Here is a 25578-nt window from a genome sequence, read left to right as displayed (position 1 = left end):
AGAAACTCACGAGGTAAAACTACTGATTTCGCCTATGGAGTCTGGTTGCTTTGCAGAGAGTCATATTTAGCTTATATAACAGCACTGTCCTGTTGGAAAAGGCTGTCTGATGGCAAGGTAAAGCAGTGACAATCTAAATAAAGCTTACACTAAACACTGACTTAGATTTGTTTTTAGGTGGACGTGTTTTAAGTGGCTAAAAGGCATTTTGCTGCTGACCCTGTCCAAAGCGGTACATTGCTTCACTTCCTACACCACTGCTCCGGCTGCTTCTCCAAACTGGGCACAATGGCGACCGCCATCAACTGTAGACGTACTTCATCCAACCCCATGTCAAAAAATCTGTTTGGTGTTAATGTTTGGTGTTCAGTATGCTAGAGTGACCCCCTTCCCCCAGATCTGATTTACAAAAAACACAAAACCCAAACATAACCACTGAACGCAACAGAACATATTACATGTAAAATCTCACAATGAGGCAAAACAAAAATCACAATTCTCACCCCCCCTCGACAATAATATATACATACACACACGCACGTCGAACTCAATAAATAAAGTCTCAGATTTCTATAAGTATTTTCTAGTCAGAATGTGATCAAGCTTCCCTCTTTTGGTTTCTGTTCCCACCAAGTCAGGTGATGGCCATTTTGGTCACATATGCACACAAACACACACACAAAGACACACACACACACAGACACACAGACAGCCCACCCTCGCTTATTATAAAGTAGGAAAAGGACTCGCCACATCTCAGAGCTCTCAAACAGCTTCGATCTTTGTGAAAGCTGATTCCTACATGACGTGATTTTTCTGAAAGTGCCCTACGCCTGGCCGATACAGCTGAAAAGGTTTAGACCGTAGATATCGATAATTACCGATCATGTAATGACTGACGACACACTGTGTACTCTAAAGCGTGGAAGCAGCTGCAGTGATAGAATAGGTTTGTCGTATAACTGGTCTTGCTCCGGATGGTACTCCTGCACAGTTTCCACGCAAAAGACTTCTGATAGTTGTCCCTCCGTCTCTCCATTTTCTCCCACCTATGCTTGGATGCTTTCTGGCTCCTTTCAGGGCAAAGTAGCAGCACTTCTACCTCGAGGTCCCTCCGTATGTCTGTGCCATTCAATCTGTGATAGCGGTCTGACTAAAAACCCCAAAAACCCTGCCATACTCAAGAGCTGAACTGTTCTTTTTTATTCACAATTTCTGTTACATTCTGTCGTCATCACGCTGTTTCTGCCACTGTGACTGAACATGACACACCTGTTAAATGACTCGCTGTTCTTATTGCTAATGATGATCTATAGCCGACACATATCGCTTATTGATTTATTGCCCAGGCCTAAACTGCCCATCACGTCGTCGCTGAAAACGAGGGAAAGAAACCCAAAGATTTCACAGAAAGAAGGCTGTTTGAGAGCAGGGTGGCTACAGTTAACGTACCCTACACATTTAATTTAACACATTCATAATAATCATATTGATTGTCTTAATCACGATACAGACTGGCTGTCTATCGCTGCTAAATCTCTTGACAACTCTGGGATAAAGGCTCTCGGCTACTTAACTGCTTCTATCGAGGAAACAAGAAGGAAAAAAATAATATTTATAGAATTCCACCCTAAACCCTCCCCCGCCCCCCCACAACAAAAGAGACAGGAGTCTTGTGTGTCCATCTCACACCGAATTCATCAATAAATATGTCGCTATAAATTTCTACGGAACATATATTACTTTGTTTGCTGACATGCTCGGGTCGTCTTTGTCTTCTAGCTGTATGGATGGCGAGGAGGGGACGATGGTTGCTACACATGCGGCGGTAAGTTGGATTTGCGGCTTTTGACCGCACTTCTTGCATGTATGGAGGGGAGGGAGGGGGGGAGGGCGGAGTCTCCCTGAGTCTCTGATTAGGGACAGTGAATCGGAAGCAACACACACACACACACACACACACCCACCCACATTTAAAAACACACGCACAGAGGAAGAAAGTCGCCTCCAAATGTCGGTAACATCGACGGGCGAAAGAGGGAGGAGCTCTCTGGTCCAGACAAGCAGGTCCTTCAGGTCTTTGTTGTCGGTTAATACATTAAAGAGCATGTGCAAACACACACACACACACACAAAAACACACATATACAGACACTCCTTTCTGTCGCTGAACTACCATACAGAAGATGAGTGCTTGGTTTGTGGTGTTTATGATGTAGAAGTGTGTGTTTCGTTTAATCCTCGCACATGGCTTGTCTTCTTATGCCTCGTCAGCTGTGTCAAGGCATGTGTCTGCATACACACTCACACACACTAAGACACACACACAAACACACTCACACACACTCACTCCTCCCCTCCTCAGCATACATTCGAGCGTAGTAGTGCATGCGTGCAAACGTAGGAGTACGCAGAGGAGGCGGGGTGTCAAATGCTGTTTTCCAGCTGGCTGTGGTGGTTGGCTGTGTGCGGTGAGTTCTGCTCGTTGAGGAGGAGGAGCGTCGTCTCGTCCGGTCCGTTCTCTGTCGGGGTGGAGTCCGCTCCCAGGTCCGTGATGGTGGTGTTGGCGGTGGCGGGGGGAGTGGTCTGGTCCAGGCGAGCCATGTTGTGGCCGCTCTCCGGGGACTGGGGCGTGCTGTCCAGACGAGACGCCATCAGGCCGTTCTGGTACTGGGCCCGCGTGATCTGAAAGGGGAGAAGGGGGCGTGAGATCAAAACTGAAGTGTTTTTCCACTGCAGTCCAACTCAGGTGTCCACAGTAGTCAATGCTACAATATTATATTACATTACTACATAAGTACTCAGTACTCATGGGTTGGATCGCACCCATCTATGAACTCGGGCCTTCATTTTTATCTCGACTACACACCTGTGATGTTTCATGATTGCACCTTGCACGGTGATATTATGTTTTGTTTGTTTTACCGTTTTATTTACTTATTCACAGGAACAATGCACATTAATCAACATCATGGTAAATGTGGCAGTGTTAGCCTAATTTCCAAATGTTGTTCCTGAGCCAGGCGTTAAATTATCCATTAAAAAAAACAGCGTCAGCGTCTCAACATCAATATGTTGATGGCTGTCGTGGCTGCTGTGATCCTATCGCAAGATGGCCTGTTTCAACAACATTTAAACATCTGAATTTCAGTGTTAGCGAGTCCTAACCTCATGTTGAGGTGATGGTATTTTTCACTTGTGTGTGGTGGTGTGTGTTCAGTCCTGGCGTGTCTCCACCTGCCTTGAATATGATGCTGGTAAATACCTGCCTGCTTTATCATGCCAGTCGCTGGAGAAATTAATGCTGGGGCAACCGAGACAGACAAACAACACGAGTGTTTCCTGGGATTTGATCCAAAGTGTCACTCCACTGCAAACCACATCCACTTTGACCAGAAATAACAGCATAAGGATGTTTCAGTGAAATGTACAGATTGCTCAGACCAAGACCCTATTTTCAAACTAGGGTTGTAACTGACAATTATTGTCTTAATTAATTAAGGTGCCAATTAGTCTCAATGTTAATAAATTGTTTGGTCTATAACTATACTGTCACAATTTACTAGTACACAAGACGACATCTTCAAAAAGATTTTTTTAAAAGATATTCAGTTCACTGCAATGTGAAAAGCCTCCCATCCTCAAATTTTAAAAGCTTGCACCATCCAATGTTTGGCATTTTTTTAAATTTTTAAATCACAATAACTTGATTGTCAAAATAGCTGCTATTTTCTATCAACTGACTAATCAATGTAGTGTAGCATGTAGTTTATTATACATTGTGAACTTAAATAACTGTTGAAGTATTTTTATGGCTGTGCTCATGTGGTAGTACATAAATCGGTGTGTTTTCTGTGTTTGGGTACCATCTGGTTTGAGATTAAAGATCCATGACCAACCTTGACAAACTGCAGGTCGGTGAGCGCTCGCACGTAGAAGTCGGGTATGTACTGCTGCGAGGGGATGCTGTTGTTGAGCTGGCTGTTGCTGCCGCTGACGGAGAGCGAGTCTGTCCGGTCAGCTCCGCTCAGAGAGGCTGTTCGGTTCAAACCGCTGATGTGGGACGGCGAACGAAACTCTGCACACACACACACACATACACACACACAGAGAAAAGGTTATAAACGGCTCCTGTTAGCAAGTAAAAGACAGAATTGTGTGATGAACATCTATCAGGGCCGCCCTGAAGCAGTGTTACCACTACAAAGAGCTGTGGTGTGGACTTCACACTACTCTTTCAAAGCCATTTATTAATTAATCAATTAATTGCTCTAAGATGCAAACAGACTAATGTAAAACCTCAACAGCACAAGATGCAGTGAAGGTTCAAATGCAGGTTAATATTAATGATACGAATGAATAAGACAAATTAGTGACACACAGGGTGTAATGAATGCACGAGATGATGACATGAACAAACACAAAAGTGAAAAATAATCAGTGAGAGCAAGAAGGGGGGGGCTATAAAACAGTGGTTAATGTTGAGTTATTTCACACAAACCCATGACCATCTCTGCTGTACATACCCTTTTAGTTTCACTATCACAGCAGCAAAGTGTTGCCTCTCACACCCAAAAGCAATGACACACAAAATTTTCCAGTAGCATGACAAGCAGTGACTCAATGAGGATGCTTCACACCGACCAAACTTGTCATTCACTCACATATTTACAAAAACTTTCATTGAATGTTGGCCAGTGTGGATTGCAAACAAACATGGCTCATTAACAGAGGTGGAGACAACATTCATTTGGATCATTTAAATGTAAATTAAATTTATTCAGGTTATTCAACTTTTATTACAGTGTTCGGTCTGCAATGCACTATGAAGTGAACTTTCCAGTTGCATGTTCATTAACACTTAAAAATGTCCTTATATCTGCTTACAACACTATAAACACCTAAACTTTTTTCAGTCTCATTATATATTGATCTGCCAATTATTTTCTTGATTTTTCAACTAATCATTAGGTCTAGAAAAAAAACCCAGAGCACAAGGTGACGTATTCAAATTACTTTTTGTCTCCAAACCCAAAAGTATTCAAGATGTTCAATGATATAAAACAAAGAAAAGAACAAATTGTTCCTGTTTAACAAGCAAGTAACAGCAAATGTGACAACTTTTGCCTGAAAAATGCCTAAACCAAATGCAGTCCAAGTTGAAGAATTGAACATTTCAAAATCAAAACAGCTGACACAACATCCAGCAGGTTAAGTCTTTTACTGTAGAACTCTTAGTCATAGTCGTTATTTCATGTCAATAATTACTACTGGCTCGAACACTTCCTGTTGCTACTGTAGTTATTTTCCACGTCCATGATGACTAACATCCGTGTGTCATCCAGCTGACAGTTTAGTTTTATTTTGACATGCTGCTTGACACGCAGACACGACCATACTCTCTTACGTGTCACACACTTCACTCACATGCTCTTTACCAGCTGTGTATTATTACCAGTAGGGGTCAGTCTTCCTGCAGGGGGCCTCAGTGAGTCATAGGAAACTGTTTTACCTGGACACGTCAACTGTGTTAGCGTTCAGAGAATAAAGCTAGCTAGTTAATCCTGGAAATCTACAGCTAATTATCAAGTTAGTGGTTATGAGATAATCTTTATTATGTTCATATGCAAGACAGTAACATTTAAGATCCAGTAGGCAACTTTTCTGTATTTAGATTCTGCTCGCAAATTAATTTACAACTTAAAATCTAACTAAAGTCTAACCAAAGAACTCAATACTTTACCAGCTAAGGAAAGTTTTAGCATTCATGTGACAGTGTATCAGAGCCCTGTTTGTCATTCAAACTTTAATGTAAATGAGATTTATCTAAATATTTGTATTATTCAAAAAGCAATGTGCCGTTTATGTCACTCTGACAGCAGTGAAAATGCATGAAGTAGGGTTTCTTGATTTTCCATTTTCTCAGCTTCAGTCTCATTATTACCCATCAGTCTGAAGAAGCCAATAGTTTAACACTAACAAATATTTGGATACACGCAGCTGTGATCTAAATTTCTGAATCATGACGGCTACAGCTGCACTATTTCAATTTCAAAAGCAGATGTTTCCGATTTCATGGATGCGTGAGGATGGGTGGAAAAGACAGTAGAGGCAGAGATAAAATCAATTTTGTCTTTTTTTTCTGACTTATGCAAAGAAAACACCCAAAATACACACTTAGGTGTTTATTTTACAATACAAAACATGCATGCAAAATGTATGGAATTTTGCATATCTTTAAAGGCCATTTTCTCAAGATCTCTATAAACTAACATAGATTTTCTCAGCTGGGCCTTCTTTAAGCGTTTACATTTTTTTTGCTGATCCTCTAAAGAGCAGTACTTTGCTTAACTTCCTACACTGGTACTCCTGCTGCTTCTCCAAACTGGGCGTCTCAAATGCCATCTACAGTAGCTTATACACTGACTATGGATAAATACCTCATGCAACCCAACTGCAAAAAATAGTGTCAAAAAGTACTAAATTGTGTGCATTTTTCACAAATTAAAACTTCTAGAAAAGTAACCTACTGGATCTTCAAGACTTCAATCAGTTAAGGTTTTAAAGAAAACAAACGTCTACTTGTGACCCGGTGCTCACACAGTGAGTTAGTGTTTTCTAATTAAAGTGGATGAATTATGGACCCAATTCCAACAACAATCCTCAGCCCCGCTCTAATCCTACATCTCTTAATGAAAAGACAATTATCTTTACGTTTTCATTCATAATTACATGACTGAGGAGGTACTGGGATTAGATTTGGAACTGGGCATTTGTGATGAAGTACATGAAAGATAATGGCTGCATGTTGAATGAGTTTTTTAAAAAAACTCACTGATTGTTGTGCTGTAAAAGACTACAATCTATTTCAGCAATTAATGCCCTTTAGTCTTGAAAACTTGCGTTTAATCTACACCATGAAAGTGAGCGATAGGACAACAATTAAAAAAAAAAACTGAGGCTGCATCAGTAGCTCCATGTTCTCTTCTTCATTCTTTGAATTGATTTAACCATTAAAGTCATCTTACACCTAAATAATGTAAAAAAAACTGAGGAAGGAACCATCTGAAGCTATTAGGGTGCATCCACAGTTGATGCTGCACTGAGCAGACAGCTTAACTGCTGCAGGGGCTTCAATTCTGTGTGTTTCGTGATGTTGTCCTATCCTTCGCCATTTTATCTTAGAGGTGCCATGTGAGCAGTTTCTGTCCCCAAGTGCCCTGCCACTTCAAGAACTGTGCTGACATTTTGGCAAATGTGCTCTTTGATCAACTTTCTTACTTTGCAACAACCCGACCGGGGCCTGGTTCACCTCTGTGTCTCCTCTGTATTACTGTTCTCCCATCTCTCATATGCACAGGAGAACAGATTGGTGTTGACATCTACCGGCACAGCTCCTCTTTTCCTGCATCTTCAAATACAAGCTGAATTTCTCATTTGATTCAGCTCAACAGACTCAAATCTTCTCTCTCCAACCTCCAGAGTCTTATTAAACCTGTGGCCACAGAATCACATCTTCATCACCGTCTCTTCCCATCGATCAACTCTGTATCCCTTCTCTCCAGAGTATATCTCATTTGTGATTACACAAACACTAACGGGGCTCTGATGACTGCAGAAACATTCACAGCTGGTCATTTTCAAGGATCTGAAGTTTATTCTGCTGTTGTACACAGTTGTGCACATAAAGGATGTACACTAAAACATCATAGATAGAAATATGACTTACCGAATGCATGACAGTTATGTATCATACATGCCTACTACACACCAATCCTTTTTGATAAAGGTATCATAATTTGGCTATTTTCTTATATTTGGTTATTATGACCAAGATATTATGTACTAGGGCTGCAACTAAAGATTATTATCATCATCATTAACCTTCCACTTTTTTTCTTATTATCTTCTTCTATAAATTGTCAGAGAATAGTGAAAATTGTCCATCACAGGTTCCCAGAGCCAAAGAGGTCAAACTGCTTGTTTTTGACAGTAGCTCAAAATCCAAAACTATTCAGTTTACTATAATGATAAACTAAAAAGTAAATACTCACATACTCGCAATCTGAAGAATCCTTTATGCCGCAGTTTGTTTTTAGTTACTGGTGGACATATAGACAATAATGTGATCATATCAAAAATTTAATTTAAGGGAGAAACCAAAAAGTGGATCATCATCACTCTGTCTTCAACTAGAGTCTGTGCAGATAAACCTCTTCATTACAAAAGAAATGTGAATTTATGCTGCGCAGAAACATAATTGCTGACCTCCACCTACATGTGCTTTCTAAGAATAAATGAACTTAACACTTCTGCACTTTTCTTCTCATCTGCTCCGCAAAGGTCACGCAAATAAAATGTTGACTCAATAAAACCAGGAGTAAAAGAGGTTGTTTTGGGTGAACAAAGAGCTTATTTGCCAAAAAGTAGCTGTCATCTTGTACCTCTGCTGCCCTTAAAGGGTAAGTCTGCAGTAGATTACACAGGGAGGAAAACTGCTCCTACACTGCCACCTGTTGGGTGAAAACTTGTTGCACTTTTTGGCCACAACACAATCAGTGATGTCATAGCAAGTAGCCAATGGACATCTCCGACTGGAGTGTACACTGAAGTGCAACCTGTGCAACCCAATTTCAACCCAGAAAGAGCAGTGTAAGAGAAATTTTCGGCCCTTTTGCCCTTCAGCAGATTTCTCAGACAACATGTACAAAAATGTCAAATCCGCACCTAAAAAAATCAAGAGCCAGGCCCGTCCACCCACCCACCCCCTGAGCACCACCCGTCCTCGGTGTTAAAGGACCCAGACATGCCGGAGTTTACCTGGCAACCGAGAGAACAGAGAAAATCTCTTAAAGGAGAGGTGGCGAGGACGAGGAGCAGCCACTGAGAGGAGACAAGGGAGGGAGGAGGAGGTGACCGATGGGACAAAGGGAGGAGGGGGGGGATGAAGGGGAGGGAGGAAGAGTGAGTGAGACAGTGGGAGACAGAGAGACAGATCTGGACGAGGAACATGCAAAACCACAGAGAAATTCTGCTCCAGGACACCACACATCCGATTAAACAGTTGAGAGTTAAATTTTTCAGGTGTGACGATTGTTCTCGTGACTGAGCCGCAGCTGAGGGTTTTATCGATCAGAAGCTTGATGAAATGGATGAGACAAAGTGACACCAGTGAGAAGGAAAGAAGGTTGGAAAATTACGAGATGATGCTTCACATGTCTCTCTCTGAAGCATCTGAAAGAGTGAGCTGTTCAGTGCTGAGATGAAAAAGAGAAGGAAAGAGCTGTGCTGCTATCAGACATCACTGTTTTGGATTTTTCACAACCTACATGACATGCCCAGGTGATCAGACCCCTTTCTCTTCCCTCATGTATAAGTTTCTGTGCTAACTAGCACTAACACTCTAATTTAGCACCATGGGAATCAGACCAGGCTGAAACTTCTTACATGTCTGAGCAGAAACACTTCCACAACTTTACCTACACTGAATTCAGTCTAAAAATGGCAACTGTATAATTCAAATTAATTAATTATTAAAATCTGAATAAAGAACAAGTAAACAAGATCAGAAAGCAAAAGAAATCAGTGCAAACTTCTGGTTCTTCACAGCTTTCTCTGTCTGCAACATAAAAGTATAAGGTTTTGAAAGTGTTTTGGTCAGCGTCGCAGAGCGCGTCACAGAGGTTGTCAAACATGGCTAAAAGAAGGGGAGGAACAAAGCTTGAAAAGTAGACAGAAATGAAGATGATGACAGAGAAGATGAGAGCTGAATGTCAACAACAGAAACAGCAATGATAATATAATGTGGGATTGGACGTACACATTAACCGATCAGCTTCACACCCATCACCAGATGGGGCTGCAGTTGGCCTCATCAGCATTTCTCTCCACTATTCCCCTGTGGCTGTTAATGTTTAATCTGCATTATGTATTGATGAGTGATAGCCACATTAGTGAACTGATGTTTTTAATAAACTGCAATAAAATGTGGTGCAGAGAGATCTTGTGGGAAGTTTTGTTCGGTGTTTTAATAGAGGATGCTGCAGCCACATAAACATCAGCATGTGCTCTCATGCTTGTAGAGGACATGTTGTTGTAATGCATTTTGAATGGAGGTAAATAACCCATTCTTTAACCCCAGAGCAACAACAAGTGTGAGTCTTGGATTACTTGCATTTTTGCTGGCAAGCTAATGTTCATATAAGAGATTGGTTATAATTAACAGGATAACTGATGCCCCCTAAAAAACAAACTCATGGTTACCATCTCTTTGTCATTTTAATTCAACTCAACATTTTTCTGTCAGCTTCACATTTACACAAGAATAGGCTGCTGTGGTAACATTTTGCCACTAGGTGGCAGTAAAGGCATTTAAACCTGAGTTGTTACACTGCAACTACCAATTTAACAGTAGTAAATTGATTAATAGTGCATTATAGTTTATAATTTTAATGCTCTATTTTTATCATTTTATTATCATTTAGAGAGGAGAGACAAGGCGAGGAGAGGAGAGATAATGGAGGTTTTGGACTCACCCAGTGTGGGAGCACTGAGCGCCATGACACCGTAGAATGAGAACGGTCCAGTCTCAAACTTCATGTTCTCGTTGCCGGCCTCCACCTCCACTCGTCCCTGACAACAACAACAACAAAAGACAGAACAGAAACAAACATGAATTGTTGTGTGAGTAATTACAAGTGTAACAAGTCTAACAACATTCATTTATTACAGGTGGGATTTACTCTGCAACAAGCTAGAGCTGCAACGATTAATCAATTAATTGATTAGAGGATGGAAAGAAAATTAGCTGTCAGTTATTTTGATAACTGATTACTTATTTCTGCCATTTTCCAGGCAAAAATGTCAAACATTTGCTAGTTTCAGCTTCTTAAATGTGAGGATTTACTGTTTTTTCTTTACACACTTAAACTATTATCGCTTTAAACAACTAAACTATTAACTGCGAAAATATTCACAGATTAACTGAAGATGAAAATAATGTTAGTTGCAGCCCTAGTATGAGCACAGTAGCATGACAGTGATAGTGAAGCAGCTATTCATTTCATTATGAGTTAGCATGTTAACATTTGTACTAAATCATTTGCTTAGCTTGTCTGAAATATTACAACTATCACTGTGATAAATGTGGTGCTAAAACTTATTTCCCAACTGTGTCAGTACTGCATAAGACATTCACAAAATTCTTTCGCTAACCACAATTAAATCTAAGCGTATCCATCTAAAATGAGTCAAAGTCCGAAGCTAATGTTTTTGTGCTGTATGTCTAATTTAAAGTTTTTGCGTCAAAAACTTGCAAACAAGGAGTAAATTCCATTTCCCCTTGACTGTTACTCTTTCTGAAGGTTAAAGGCGGCTGAAACATCAAGTGACACATAAGAAGGTCCACTTAAAGTCATGTGAATGAAATGTTTCTGCAGCTTATAAGCTCCTTTAGGGTCGAGAAACTAATGAGTGATCATCTCCATCATAACATAACTAGTGGACACAACCTAATTACTGAACTTTGCATTAAATTAACTGCTGCTTTTCTATTTCACATATTTTATTGTTTGTCCTCCTTTGGTTTAATTCTGTTTTTACAATTTTTACACTTTTATTGCTCTTTGCATCCCTGATCTTGCCTTTTGCTGCCTCTTTAATTTGTTATTCATTTGAGTGCTTGGTGAGTATTTCTCTCATCTTTTTACATTATTGTAAAGGACACCGGGTTACACCCCTTTTATGACAGGTGCTATATTAGTATATTTCTACTAATAAAGTTAATTCTTGATATTATTATTATTATTAAATGTCTTGTTGTGTCCACACCAGCTCAAACCCCTAAGACATTCAGTTAACTATCACATATGACAAAGAAACGCATCAAATTCTGACATTTGATTACTGATCATAGGACTGACAGTGCCTTGTCACCCTGACTTTCGGTTTTAAGAAAATACACTGTTTGTCCTCTAGAGGGTGCTGCAATCACAGGTCAAAACAAGATGGCATACAGTATTCATCAGTGACTGTCTCTGCATCATTTGTGGGAGGAAACATGTTTACTTTGACCTCGATTAGACCCTTAAACACACTTTATGAAAGTGAATTTACATATAAGAACAGAGATGTGACTGCAGAGGACGATGTGATGCAAATGAGGAGAGGAGGGAGGCAGACCTGCTGGAGGTTGTTTCTTAGATTAAAATCAAGGTTACTGTGACTTAGGATGGAGACATTAGAGTCAGAGGAAGAGATGGGGGGAACGAGAGGACAGAAGAGAGGACAGAAGGGGGTTAAGGAGGCCTCTGTGTTGGTACAGTGAGTTGGCCTGAATCGGCCTGCTGGAATGTGTGAACTGCAGCAACAACACAGCACAGTTAATCCACACTGTCATCCCTCCTTCCCTCCATCTCTCCATCCTCCCATCCCCCCACACGGGGGCTGGGCTGATGAAAGCAGAACAGGTGGTAAAATAAAAGGGAGACAAAAAAGAAAAGGACAAACAAGACAGTGCAGGAAGCAAACAGTGACAACTAAATTAAGAGAGTCAGTTTAAGAACTTTAATTCCAAGGCGCAATTTTAGTTCATTTTAGTTATTTTAACAGGAGTTATTCCTCTGCAGAAGTTTGATATGTGGATAATTAATTCTATTTAATACACGATCTATTGTTATCTATCTATTGTCGAGTTTCCCTTCCTCCCCAGACCCAAGGAAGCTATGCAGGCTGCAGGAACACTACAGGAGTGCAAGACCAGTGCAACAATGTATTCTGACAATAACAAGCAACAAGTCCTACACTATAAGTAGAACAGCTGTGTATAACTGTCAGTTGTCTGTCAAGGTCAAGTTAAGCCTGTTATCCTGATAAGAAAAGCCCACTGCTCCAAAATACACACTGTTGGAGTTCAGTCATTGCCTGTCTCACTGCCTGCAAAACTGCATTGACATATTGCTTTATTTCAGCATTATAAACATCTGCTCCTTCCAAAATGATTTCTAAAGACTCATAAACTGACACTTTCTCATTTAGCAAACATTCAGCATTAATTTGAACTCTAATGCATGAGAAACGGGGCAAACAAAAACACACGAGTCAGAATAAAAATTTCAAAGGAGGATACCGCAGCTTTAGGATTATTGTCAGAGAAGCAGGTAATTCAACTTATCATATTTCCTTAAACTCTGATGACATACCATGGTCATTTTATGATTCATTACAGTAAATATATTACAGATTTTTCCTTTAAATTTAAATTACAGCCTGGATTTTAAGGTTTTCAAAACATTTCAAAGATGACAAGGATTCTGTGGTTAAGTTAAAGGGCGAAATTAAAAGTTCACAAGGCATTTCATTGTATTTTACGTAGACGGGACAATCAAATCAGATTTGTCCTGATTTAGTTCTGTGTACATTTCTCTTTAAGACCTCCTGGAACGAGCTGGCATGACAGAGAGCGAACATTAACAAACATAAACGATCTGATACATCCATCCCTCGTGCTATTTTAGGGTGCGTGCCAATTTAGAAACCTGGCTCGGATATTACAGGAGAGGCGGGGTGGGGGTGTGGGGGGGTATCAGTCACTGAAGTTACCAAGTCGGCTGCTCCCATCACAGACTCTGTGCTCAATGAGGCTCACAACATCTTCCTGCAGCTCTGCAGTCCTTCACAACCGATGTCAACAATGATAAGAAATAAATTCCAACGCCACTGACACTGCAGACACATTTAAAGCACAAGTCTGATCGTCTATAAAATGACAATGAAATAACCTCTTCTAATTGTTTCTTTTGTCCAGTGAACAGTCCAAAATCGACTCCCACTAATGGTACAGAAGAGCAAAAACTCCTGCAAATGTTTGAAAGAAAATTAGTTGCAAATTATTTTGATAATCGATTAATTCAGTTGTTTATCGACTAATTGTTCTTGCTCTGAAATATTCCTTTCACAGTGACATGAAACAGAGAAAATTGGCAAAAATCCGCTCGTTTCAGAAGCTGTTTTTGCTTCATGAATGACGAAATGAACAATCAATCATCGATATCAAAATCGAGTCATAAATTAATTGACTCAGTTATTGATTCTTCCTTGCTAAACGCAGCAACCTGTCAACATATTGCTGCGTCAAGAGCAAAATAAAGAGTTAAGTTGTAATGAATTACCTGAAAATAAGAAGAAAATAAAAATTAGGGAGTAAAATGACTGTGGACAAATGAGACATGTTCAGGAGTGTGCAGGTAAATTACGTGCAGTGTCACACCGTTAGGCTGGTATTTATCCCACATACTCATAACTCTATTTGTCCTTGCTAACATGAGCATGTACCCATCTCTCATCGCTGTTTGTTCTTTTTTCAGGCCTCTGCTTTCGTTTGTGTTTCACGAACAGACTTTGATGTTCAAAAATAGACATGATTCTTCAGCTGTTTTTTTTTTTGTGCAGAAAGTGAAAACATATCCCGTTAATGAGGACAATCTTTCCAGCTGTCAACACTCAGCTCTCAGCGTGTGGAGATGCATTTTTCCTAACTTTAGTTTAGTGTTTTGTTTTTCTTTTAAAAGGCTAATTCACTGAGCTTGAATGCCTTTGCCGTAATGCACCGGTCCAAATTCATCCAGTTAGACACATTCACACCTGCTCAATACAACCACAGGCCCCTGCCTTCCACTGTTGAGTAATCAGAGGTCAAATGCCTTTCTCAAGGACAACTTGCTGCTGAAAAAAGGAGCAGACAGTCACTGGAAACAGGTTCTAGCATTTCTACTTTATTGGAAATGTAAAATAGAAACTTTGTCTGTTCAGTAATTTGTTCTACTGATGTTTCTTTCATAATCCTACATCTCTCCAAAATCTCCTCTACTGTTGTCCTCCAAAAGCATGTAATGTTTACAGGAGCGTGACTTCTTCGTTTGACCCGTAACGCAAAGGTTAAACCTCCCTGGCTCTGTCGCCGGCTCTCTGTCACTTAAAGTATATCAGCAGATTTGGAAAGATGCTAATCACCTCTCAACATATGGTCAACTCCGTGTGTATGTGAGCCTGGGCTGGGGTCAAATGCTTGGCCTGTAACACGTGCACGTACACAAAAAACCCTCGTCCATGCCTCACGATGAGCACGTGTAGGGCTGACTCCGGGCCGATTTGCAGTCATCCGCGCTGCTGTGGGACGGCTGGCGTTCAATTTAAAGGGAGGCACGGGGGAGGGAGGAGAGAAAGAATAGAAGCAGAGGGGAGGCAGAGGACAGGAGTGAGAGGTGTAAAGCCTGCCGGTGCTCCCGTCAGACCAGTTTTCCCAGATCTGCACTGACAGTGCAGCCTGCCAACACTTGGAACAATGTACTGAACCAACACTGAGCTTTTATTAAAAAACAGGCCTTGAGACCACTGTGGTCCTTCACTGACACAGAGTTATCATTTTTTTTCTCATCATTAATATTATGAGAAATAACTGTCAAGATTGCGGGAGAAATGTACTCCACAGCCTCTGCAGACTTCGTCTATAACATCTGCAATAAAAAGCTGCTTCAGACTTGAATTTAACTACCTCTGTGTGTCAAAAGGTCAGATTTCTCTACAGCAGTCTGAAGCACACAGCGCCCAAAATTAAGGATGTCCCGATGTCCAAGGGACAATAAAAACTGCACCTGGGACACAAAGAAATGGTGTCTGGGACAATTCTGGGACAGTAGAAAACTTATTATTACTCATTATTCATTTCAATCCAAAAATGAGAAGCGGCGGCCGCACAAGCTCTGCACTGATTTCGACAGACTCATAAACAGACACTTACTCATTCTGCGAACATTAATTTGAACTCTAATTAACGTGAAACAGGCAAACAATAACACAAGTTATCAGCCAGTACAGAAGTTTCAAAGGAGGACACCACGGCTGTCATGCTGTCAGTTTAGCATATGTCATTCATCTCGGATGACATATCACAGTCAATTTTTAGTTTGTTAAGTCTGCGACAGGTGAAAGTTGAACTCAGGAAAGCTGCAGGACACTGAGGAAAAAAGTTCATTTTGAGCCCTGGTTGCACATCTGATGATGTAAGACAATGCTGCTGAGTGGTTTTCCAAAGTATCGATACTTACACAGTTTTCTATACCACATGTTCAAAACAGTTCAACATCCGTTAATTATAGCAGTGAAAGCACCATAGCTATTTTAAAAAATGATCCAAGCGTTCACCTCAGTTGAGTTCAGTCTTTTTTCATTCGACTGGTCTCCACTGGGAGTGAGAGGCCTAAGTAAGTAAGTACTGACAGGGATATCAATCTCTCACTGAAAGGGTCAACTAATTATTTCAATGTTTTATTTTTGTTATTTTAGCAACGGGGTCGTGCATGACCACAAAATTATCTTTATATTTTTGTGGTTTTCTCCTTGCTTTCTCAAGCTGGTGAGGCTTAGTTGGAAAAAGGTGATGTGTGGGATTGTTTGCTTTTTTTTTTTTTACAGCCAATCTGATCGAACCACACCCACACAGTCACGATCAGCTATTTTCTTTTCTTCTGAACTTTGACTTTAGTTTTTTCCAACCCAAGCCAAATGTATTTTTAGAGCACATTTAAAGACAACAACAGTTATATAGCAAATACCATGAGAACCACACGGTAAAATACGAAGACCATAAAAGCAAAACCATGAAAACACAAGGACCAGTTTAAAAGACAAAATATGACATGATGATATACTGAATGTTATAAATACTGTTGATCATTACAAACTGCTGCTGTACAGCCAAACATTTTCCAAGCTATACAATTTTATTTTAAATACTAGTGAAGATCACAATATTTCGATAAACCCATTTGCTCGAAGTGCATTTTGTTTGCCCCTGTACAAAGACTCAACTTAATTGTCATGTTTAAACAAGCAACAGACTGAAATATCTGTAAAATGTCCATCCCAGTTTCTCAAAGTCCAAGGTGACGTCTTTAAATGTCTAATTTTGATATTCAGTTTAATATGGTAGTAAATGAGGAAAAGCAGGAAACCCCCATATTTTAGAGGCTGAAGACAGCATTTTCTGCCATTTTGCATTAAAAGCTACTTTAACAATTAATCAGTTATCAAGATAGTTTAATATTTGATTCAGTACTCACTTGCCCGAGTTGCCAGATTCACTTGCCTGACATGCCTACTTTCTGCAGTCCATCTTCATGGTCGAGCCTTGAACTGTACGTTTCGGAGTCAGTGTGTCATATCATGATCTACATGCCTGTTCTAAATGTTTTCACGCAGAATACTTCTCATTTTATCTGGACAAATCTGTCATCCAAAGCAGTTTTAGCCGAGTCTTTATCTGCCATCAAAGTCCACATTACACTGAGAATACATGTGCAGGTTCAACAACACTAGGTTAAAAAAAAAAAAAAAAGAAAAACTAGCTGTATGCATAAAAGCAGACAGTTTTTGAAAACTGATGATAAGTGTGGTAATACACCTGAGAGGACATGATACTTTGGCATCATTACAGCAGAACACCATTTCATACTCATGTCTAACTCAGAGCTGTGTTTCAGCTTAAAGTTCAACGGGAGTGTGCTTTTCTGCTTGTGTGTTTTGTTTTTTTTTTTTTTTTGCTAGGACGTGCAGGATCGGCAGTGTAGGTGGGTCTTGGCCAAAGTTCAAGTCGGCGCGTTGTAACTCATCAAAAACGTGAGCAAGAACCTGTGTGTCTCTATCAATCAAGCTGGCACACATCGAGGAGCTGATGTATGTGATCCCAACAGCTCTCAAACACAGCACTCTCTGAGACCTCGAGTGATCATTCATTCACAGCACTGTGACTGCTAAACAGGGAGTGTCCGTGATGAAACAAGTGAAGGTCGGTGAAGGCAGAAAGGCGAGTCATGAGAGCAGGATTGGGACAAAAGTGGAGTCGGTGAAAGTTAAGATTTCAGGGAAGCAATGAGGTGACTATACTCTATTAAGTATAATTCCAGTAAGTTAATCCTAGAGTTTTGGCCATTGTTTCTCTCAGTTTGGATGACATTATACTCACTAAACAATTGCAGAGCTCTGGGACATCACTATAAACCACCTTATTTAAAAGTATGATATGTGAGTTCTGCTGATAATGCTTTCTCACATTAAAACAATAACAAAAGATGTGGATGAGGGACATTATCCCGTGTTTTCCCAGAGGTTGTAACAACTAGCAACTAGCTATCAATGGCTGCAAGGAAATGCATTGTTACCTTGAATAAATAACAGAATTCTCTGTTTCAAATAATGTGTACACTTGAAAGGTAAAACTGAAAGTTGTTCTGTGACCTAGGTGTGTTTTTGTGTCTTTGCTGTCATCTTTTTTTAGTGATGTTCCTGTTCATGTTATTAGAAAAGACATTGTTGACACTTTAAAGTAATTTAAAAAATAATTTTTGAAAATATTTCACAGCTTTACGCAACAAGCCAACCAACACATTCCCCATGAACGAATTTGTAGCATAGAAGTGTAGGACGTAGGCTGTAAGGATAAAGTAATGTACTGAAACAGGGCCTTGAGAGTGCAGGACATGTTACAGTTTTGTAGCTGGGGTTTGAAGACAGTCAACAAGAGGATAGTTTGTAAAAGTACTGAAAGGGAGCCGTCTGGTCATTAAACAAAGAGGAATGATCAAAGTATTGGAATGGGGCCATCCTGTGAGTGCAGGGAAAGGTCAGTGTGTGTGCGCATTACGGAAAATACAGTTTAGGAGCAAGATGAGGCGATGAACCCATATTGTCTGAGGATACTGTGCATGAGTGTGTGTGTGTGTGTGTGTGTGTGTGTGTGTGTGTGTGTGTGTGTGTGTGTGTGTGTGTGTGTGTGACCTCAGCACTTGAGAGTCAGACCGGGCTTTAGATTGATGTATGGTAACACTGACTCACACTGTTACATCTCACTGAAGAAATCTCTCTCTCTCTGTGTGTGTGTGTGTGTGTGTGTGTGTGTGTGTCACAGTGTAACTGACTCAGTGACTTTGCACAAACTGTCGGAGGAAATGGTTCAGTTTGACATCAGCCATTAACCAAAGTCAACGGTTCATTTTATGACAAACACATGGTCACAAACCACTAAACACTGAGTCTGGCAGCACACACACACACACACACACACACACACACACACTATCACACACACACACTATCACACACACACACTATCACACACACGCTGTCAGGAGGTGTGTGTGGTTTCAGACGGGCCCTCCCGTGGTTTATTATAAGTTATTAACAAAGCTGTGACAGTGATTCCTCAGACCTGAGCAGGGGCTCATCACCGCTACGCATGTACACGTACACACACACAAACACACACACACAGTGTCTCCTTTTAAGTCTAGGAATATTTCCTATTCTCCCAGGACTAACATTTTTCCAGCGCTTGTTCACAACAGGAAGAGTTGCTCACAAATATGTTCTGACCTAATTATCCTGGAATGTAACTACGACAACAGCAACAGTGTTTACATGATCGAGCACATGCAGAACATTAATCTGTGATAATGCTGATAATTAATCAAGTTTGGCTCCAGCTTTTTAAATATGAGCTTTTGGGTTTCATATCCTAAATTTAAAATGTTTTGAAACGGCATCATGTCCTTTGAGATGTAAATGTTTTCCACTGACCCAAAACAAACCCACATTGCTGCTGCGCCTGCGTCTGAGAGACTCTTGCTAACTTTGACTGATGCTGGACAATATTTACTATGAGTTTTTCAAAGCATGGTTATAAAACACAGTAATTACAAATATTAAAATTAGGAGCGTTAACTATAATCATTGGGAATTTTATCGCAGTTAATCGTGAAACCAGCAATTGTTTTGTTCTTAATTGACAACAAGATAAGATCATTAGCTGGAGCTCTGCACAACATCAAGAACTACCTGGTGATAAAATAATCAGCAGTGCAGTGAAATGAACTTGACTGTTCCCTGCATACAGGATCTTCCATAGAGAAAACACTTCAGACCTTCAATTTGTAGATTTGGGTTATCTACATCAGTGTTTCTTTTTTTCTTGTGACCCACTTTTTAAAAATGACAAACCATTGCAACCCAATTTACAATAGATCTCAACAATAAAACTCTGAAAGGGTTTATTTATGCATAAATGAAAATTCCTGACCATTTTACTAACATTTCCACAAAATGCATTTAGGCTGAGTTAACAGTCCATGTAATCGTTTTTATTTTCTCTCATCAGGAAAATAATGTGGGACATTTAAGCGTAATTCATAAATTAAACAATATAAGTGCATTTAGGCAGAATTAACAGGCTCTGTGTTTCTGACACATGTATGTTTACTTATTTGGAGACCAAAAGAAAATCTCCTGCGACCCACCTGTGGGTCCCGACCAGTCTGGGAATGATTGAACTACATAATAGGACTGGGTCAGTGTCTGATCGACCACTGAGCCCTCTACCATCAGTATAATCCTGATATGAAATTTTCATACCGTTTCATCTCTACTGGTGCATTTCTCTCATTCATGCCGTTGTTATTTGTGCAGCTGTTTTCTTAGCTCTGCTTCCTCAGCATAGCTAGCCAGCAAAATTTGTTTTGATCTTCAGAGGCTGAACAAAACTAAGTCACAGACACGTTGTGTGGAGACGAAGCACGGGGACGTATGTGAGAGACGCGTGCCTTGCAGGGATGTGAGAGTTGATCTGCCTGCTGCCTTCACTGGAGACTTTTCTCAGCTCAGTGAGACAGTTAGAGGTTGTCCTCAGAGCGCCAGTGGGATGTGACTGGTGAGTAAGTCAGATTTTCTGCAATAAACAAATGATGCCGTCACCCATCAGTGATGCTTCACTGTGGACATCATCATATGCCAATTTGGTAGACATCGCCCAACCCAGCACTATTATGCGATACTTGACATTAAATGGGGGGCATAGAATAACTTACAATAACATACAAATAAAGGAAAATATATTGTGAAGTTTTATGAGCCTCAGAAGTACAAATACCAGCCTCCTAGAGTCCTAAATGTTTTCCTGCGTAAGACAAAGTAACTACACCACTGCTAGTTTAGTATATGGGCTGGACATCATTCCTTCCTTTTATCCAGACATGATCTAATCAAAACATATTTCAAAGTCTTGAAATGCCCAAGGTCAAATTTCCACACATTTCCAGAAGCTGAAGGAGCCCTGTGAACACAACAGTGATCTAACTCTGCCCACGTAGACCATCTCTGTTCTGTGAGAATCGCAGAGCATCTTTATAGACGCATGAATCACGCTGGTCATAAACAAACAGCCTGTCTGGTGACAGTGAAGATCACTCCCAGGAAAACACACACACACACACGCAAATGTACACACACTATAAAAGGAGTGGAACAAGGACAGTGAATTATCGGTATCTGAGGTTTTTAGTTCACATGAGTCAACTGGACTCCCACATATCTGACATACACACGATGCTAAAAATACAAACAAACATGTAAACGTACCGTGTACACACAATGTCTCAAAAGGCACACATGCTTACAGAATGACACACTATCCAGAGCTACATTCATTCATTCACCTCTCAGTCTGAGTTTTGGGTGCCACAGCAGACATGTGTCTACTTAACAGTATTTATCAGCAGTCATTCTGTTATTTAAAGGCATACTGCGCAGGATGTAGACTCTCTCCATTTATGATCCACTAGGGCTGCGAAAAAAGCAACACATTCTTGCAACTGCCTTAATAATTATGTTTTACCCTACTTTATTGAAGCATACTGTGATAAGAATAGCGTAGCTCCTTTAAGGGATAGGGCAGTGCATAAGTGTGTGTGGCGTCCAAGTGAAGGAGGGCGAGCGGCAGATTGGCGGTGCTGCTCAAAGCAGAGCAGAAACTTAACTTTGTAGTAAGCTGTCAGTCTGGAAGTAAATATACAGTACAGGTTACAGTGTGTCAGTTAATAAACACTGAAGCTTCTCAAGACCAAGAAAAGTCTTGTCTGCTTTTTCCCACCTGCTGGAAAAGTGAAGGGTTAGCCCCAAAGTGAGCTGAGCAGGAAAGGCTAATGTTAAACTAATGCTAACGCTAGTAGTGTACCTTTGCAATGTCAGTGGTGCAACTGTATCCTGCAATGTCTTTTTTGGAAGCAACAAATAAATCCATGATGAGAAATCCAACACGGAATGTCTCCTGTCGTTATTTATCCATTTTTTCCTTCTTCAAAATAGTTGTTGTTAGCATGTCATTAGCCACCCGCCGGAAAACCCAAGATAACTTGGGTTGAGTCTGGTGACCAATCAGAGGCTGTGTTTCTGACTTGCGTGTGACAGTACTGATCCTGAGATGTATTAATAGATCCCTGCATTGATCTCAATATGAGATTTACTCCTCAAAATAAAATATGTGGTGATAACAGCAATGAGCTAAACATGACAGTAGGTATCAGATGACCAGATGGCTTTTATTTAAAAGAGGACTTTGCAGTCCCTGAAAACTGTTGACTCACGATGGACAGTTTTTTAAAAATGGTCAAAATTAGTCCTCTGCAGCTGTTGCCAGTTCAACCCCCGCTTGCAGCCTATTTGCTGCATGTCATTCTCTCTCTCTCAACCCCTTGTCCTCTCATATCTTCAGCTGTCCCTACTTTGGGTAGAGCCATGCACAGGTAAAGAGGGGGAGAACCTTTTTACCTTTTGGGGAAAACATCAAACTTTCAACACGTGTATTTAAATCCTACATGAAAAACTTGCCTGCCACATATATATTAAAATTAAATACAGAAATATCTGTCTAAAGGCTTGGTTTCTGGGGGGCAAATCATTCTTTTTACAGTTCTCAAACATGGAAAAAGTTGCAGACACTCCGTCCACACTTTTTTTTGACTCAGTAAGCTGCTGTCACATGTCCAAAATAACTAGTGTCAAATTAAAACAATCTCTCTCCTTCTTCCTCTCCCTCTCCCTTGCCTCTCTGTTTCCAAATAAGCACTCCTGGAATGTGAGAGTATAATTTTGTTTATAGGACAAATATGAGTAGCGCACAAACTCACACACAAGCTAGTCCAAGACTCTTCAGAGAAACTACAAATTAATAATTCATTGAGTACTCTGCAGTGTATCTGTAATTACTGAAATAAAATATTCACCAGCACAGAAGCTAATGAAAATACTCCTTCCTCTATTCTAGGCGAGTCATTAAATAGTTGTCCTAGACCTTCAACTTAACCTTGCTTTACCTGAATTAGATATTATCTGAGACAGACTTTCATTGAAAAAAAAAGCAAAAACAGTATTCTGAGTAAAGACAGAAGAGGTCAGAAGAAGAAAATATCACTTCCCATAAAACCCAGAGGATTTCCTACAGAGTCACACTCACTATCCAGAAATATTCACACCACTGGTTCCAGTCGTATCTTTCTATCCAGTGCACAATGGTGGAAAATTCCCTCCCTGGCATGCTGACACTAAATGCCGCCCTCTCCAAATAGGTCTCAGCGGATTATTCCACATGTGGGGTCTCTCCACAACATCCTCAATATCCGGCCTCCCACTGAGGAAAATCTCACCGAGACGCGCGGCGGGGAGAAAGTCGAAATGATCCCCTCCATTACAGGACCCAGCTAATGACTGTTTGGGGACAATGACATAACCAACGTGTGGGAAATAAAGACAATGAGGCATAATTTTCCCACCCTGTGGGATTTGACCACACGTGTACATGTACACAGAGTGGAAACAGCAGATGTGCCAAAACTGTGTTTTTTTGTGTGTTTACATTGTGTAAGAAGGCAGAGGGAGGTAGAGACTCTCAGGTTGAAGGGTGTGTGTGTGTGTTTGGGATAAGTATTGACAGCTGACTGACAGCAGGTGAGAATCATGTCTCCCCGACTTCACTGATGTCTTATATAACGGGGATCAACTAGTGAAGAGAATGTCCTTCAGGACCAGCAACAACACTGCTGTCCTCACATCTCTGTCTCCCTGTCCAAGGTCACAGCTGCCTGAAACCTTATTTACCCTTTTCAATTTCCTCCTAGTTGTCAAAAATATCATAGTATCAATAATTTTTCAATACAATATGTTTGAAAACAATACAGCACAATATAGCATATAGCACAGTAGTACCAAAGCTATTATAAACATGATCTAAGCGCTCTTTCGAGACCTCAGTGCCTGCCTTTACTTGAGCCCTTGAGTGAAGGGATTCTGTCATCAGACACAATGGCATTTTGTCTGTCTTTCAGACAGAAAGAGCTACATGCAAACAGCATTGAGAATTCAAAACTCCAGCAACACTTGCAGCATATAGAGCAAGATTACTGTTAGCTCAACATGTTTTGGCTTGTGGAGCTAACAAGAAGGGTTCTAGAGTCTCGCACAGACATGTACATGTAGCGATGTTCCTGGCGACTAATTTCTCTGAAGGTTAAATACAATTTTTAATTTAGACTAGTTGACTAGTCTGACAGGAAGAAAACGCTCAGAAAGCAGATAAAATTGAGCGCAATTTTTTAATTGATAATGTTAAACCGTGTCCGAAAAAATACTGCGTGTATTAAGAGTCATGTGAAACTAATCACATTCTTCATTAACCATATCATATTATAAATGCTGCTGAAAAGTAAAAAAAATCACTAAATGCTTAAACTTTTCAGACCGAAAAGGAGCTTTAAGAGATGTTAGTTTCAAATAAAATGAATATTTGGTTTATCAGATATCATGACAATTGGTGTGTTCATACCTGACTGCTGCACAAACAGCAGAGCAGAGTTTGACTTCACCCTCCTGCAGCCTGGCGCTCCACCAAATCTGACTCTTAAAACCCTTAAAGTAGTCGCAGCTAATCTCCTTATGGAGTTGATTGACTCTGAAGCAGTAGTGACTTCAAAACCGTTGTTGTTGTTATAACAACACATTATGTCACAGTGTTTTGGGGCATTTTCTTGATTGTCTAGTCTTAATTACTCTGAACAGACTGTACTTTAGTGCTGCAGCGATGTTGTATTTTGTAGGCCAGCCCGTGAGTTATCATCGCTCTGGTTCCTTCCACAAAAAAAAAAAAAAAGCAATGGGATTTTTTCAATTGGATTTTGGATTACTGCAGAAAATACGCTCCGTGGTGACCAGAAGTTAATGATGGTGACACGTTTTGTTCAGTAAGCTGATCGTCACAAACGAACACCGCTTCGATGATTTTTGAAGCGTAAATGCAATCACCTGAATTAAAAGCTAAGGTATGGTATAAACAAACTACACCACAGTCGCATGACTTCACATCACCACCGCTAAGTGTCTATTGTTCAGTGAGATTATCATTGTCACTGACAACCACTTTCTCAGTTGGCCACATATCAGAAAACAACTTATTCCATGTATCTAACCAAAAATAAATTTAAAAAAACTACTGAATTCGAGACGAGGCATATGGGTCTTTCCCTACAATTTACAACTAATCTGTGATATGGCAGAATTAATCACAGCAGAGGTTGTTTCGAGTCTGTTCTGAAATTTTGTTCTGTGGCTGATCCGAGGTGTGTGGACGGTCGGGAACAGCAGTGAGGTGTAATGACAGGAGGAGGAGGTGTCGGTTCCTGTCTGATACCACCTTGGTGGATGGTG

General features: G+C 40.4%; 1 protein-coding gene across 2 annotated transcripts in view; it reads right to left on the bottom strand.

Moving 5' to 3' along the window:
- Positions 1–1257: 1257 nt before the first annotated feature.
- The window catches only part of cnnm4b (cyclin and CBS domain divalent metal cation transport mediator 4b), a 51476-nt gene continuing 27155 nt past the window's right edge, over positions 1258–25578 (bottom strand). The window contains exons 6-10 of one of the 2 annotated variants that reach the window (XM_084728282.1): positions 10536–10632; positions 8821–8883; positions 5456–5512; positions 3900–4078; positions 1258–2685 (exon numbers count right to left, since the gene is read on the bottom strand). In XM_084728282.1, coding sequence (XP_084584408.1) covers positions 2428–2685; positions 3900–4078; positions 5456–5512; positions 8821–8883; positions 10536–10632 — 654 coding nt within the window. In that variant the 3' untranslated portion in view covers positions 1258–2427. The remainder of the gene's footprint in view (positions 2686–3899; positions 4079–5455; positions 5513–8820; positions 8884–10535; positions 10633–25578) is intronic. The other variant, XM_084728281.1, reaches the window with a different exon arrangement.

The sequence above is a fragment of the Lutjanus erythropterus genome, chromosome 10 (assembly GCF_056507025.1).
Source record: "Lutjanus erythropterus isolate fLutEry1 chromosome 10, fLutEry1.hap2, whole genome shotgun sequence".
In the NCBI taxonomy this organism is placed as follows: Eukaryota; Metazoa; Chordata; class Actinopteri; order Lutjaniformes; family Lutjanidae; genus Lutjanus; species Lutjanus erythropterus.
The sequence above is the reverse complement of the archived record's forward strand: the minus strand, read 5'-3'. Positions and strand labels throughout refer to the sequence as shown.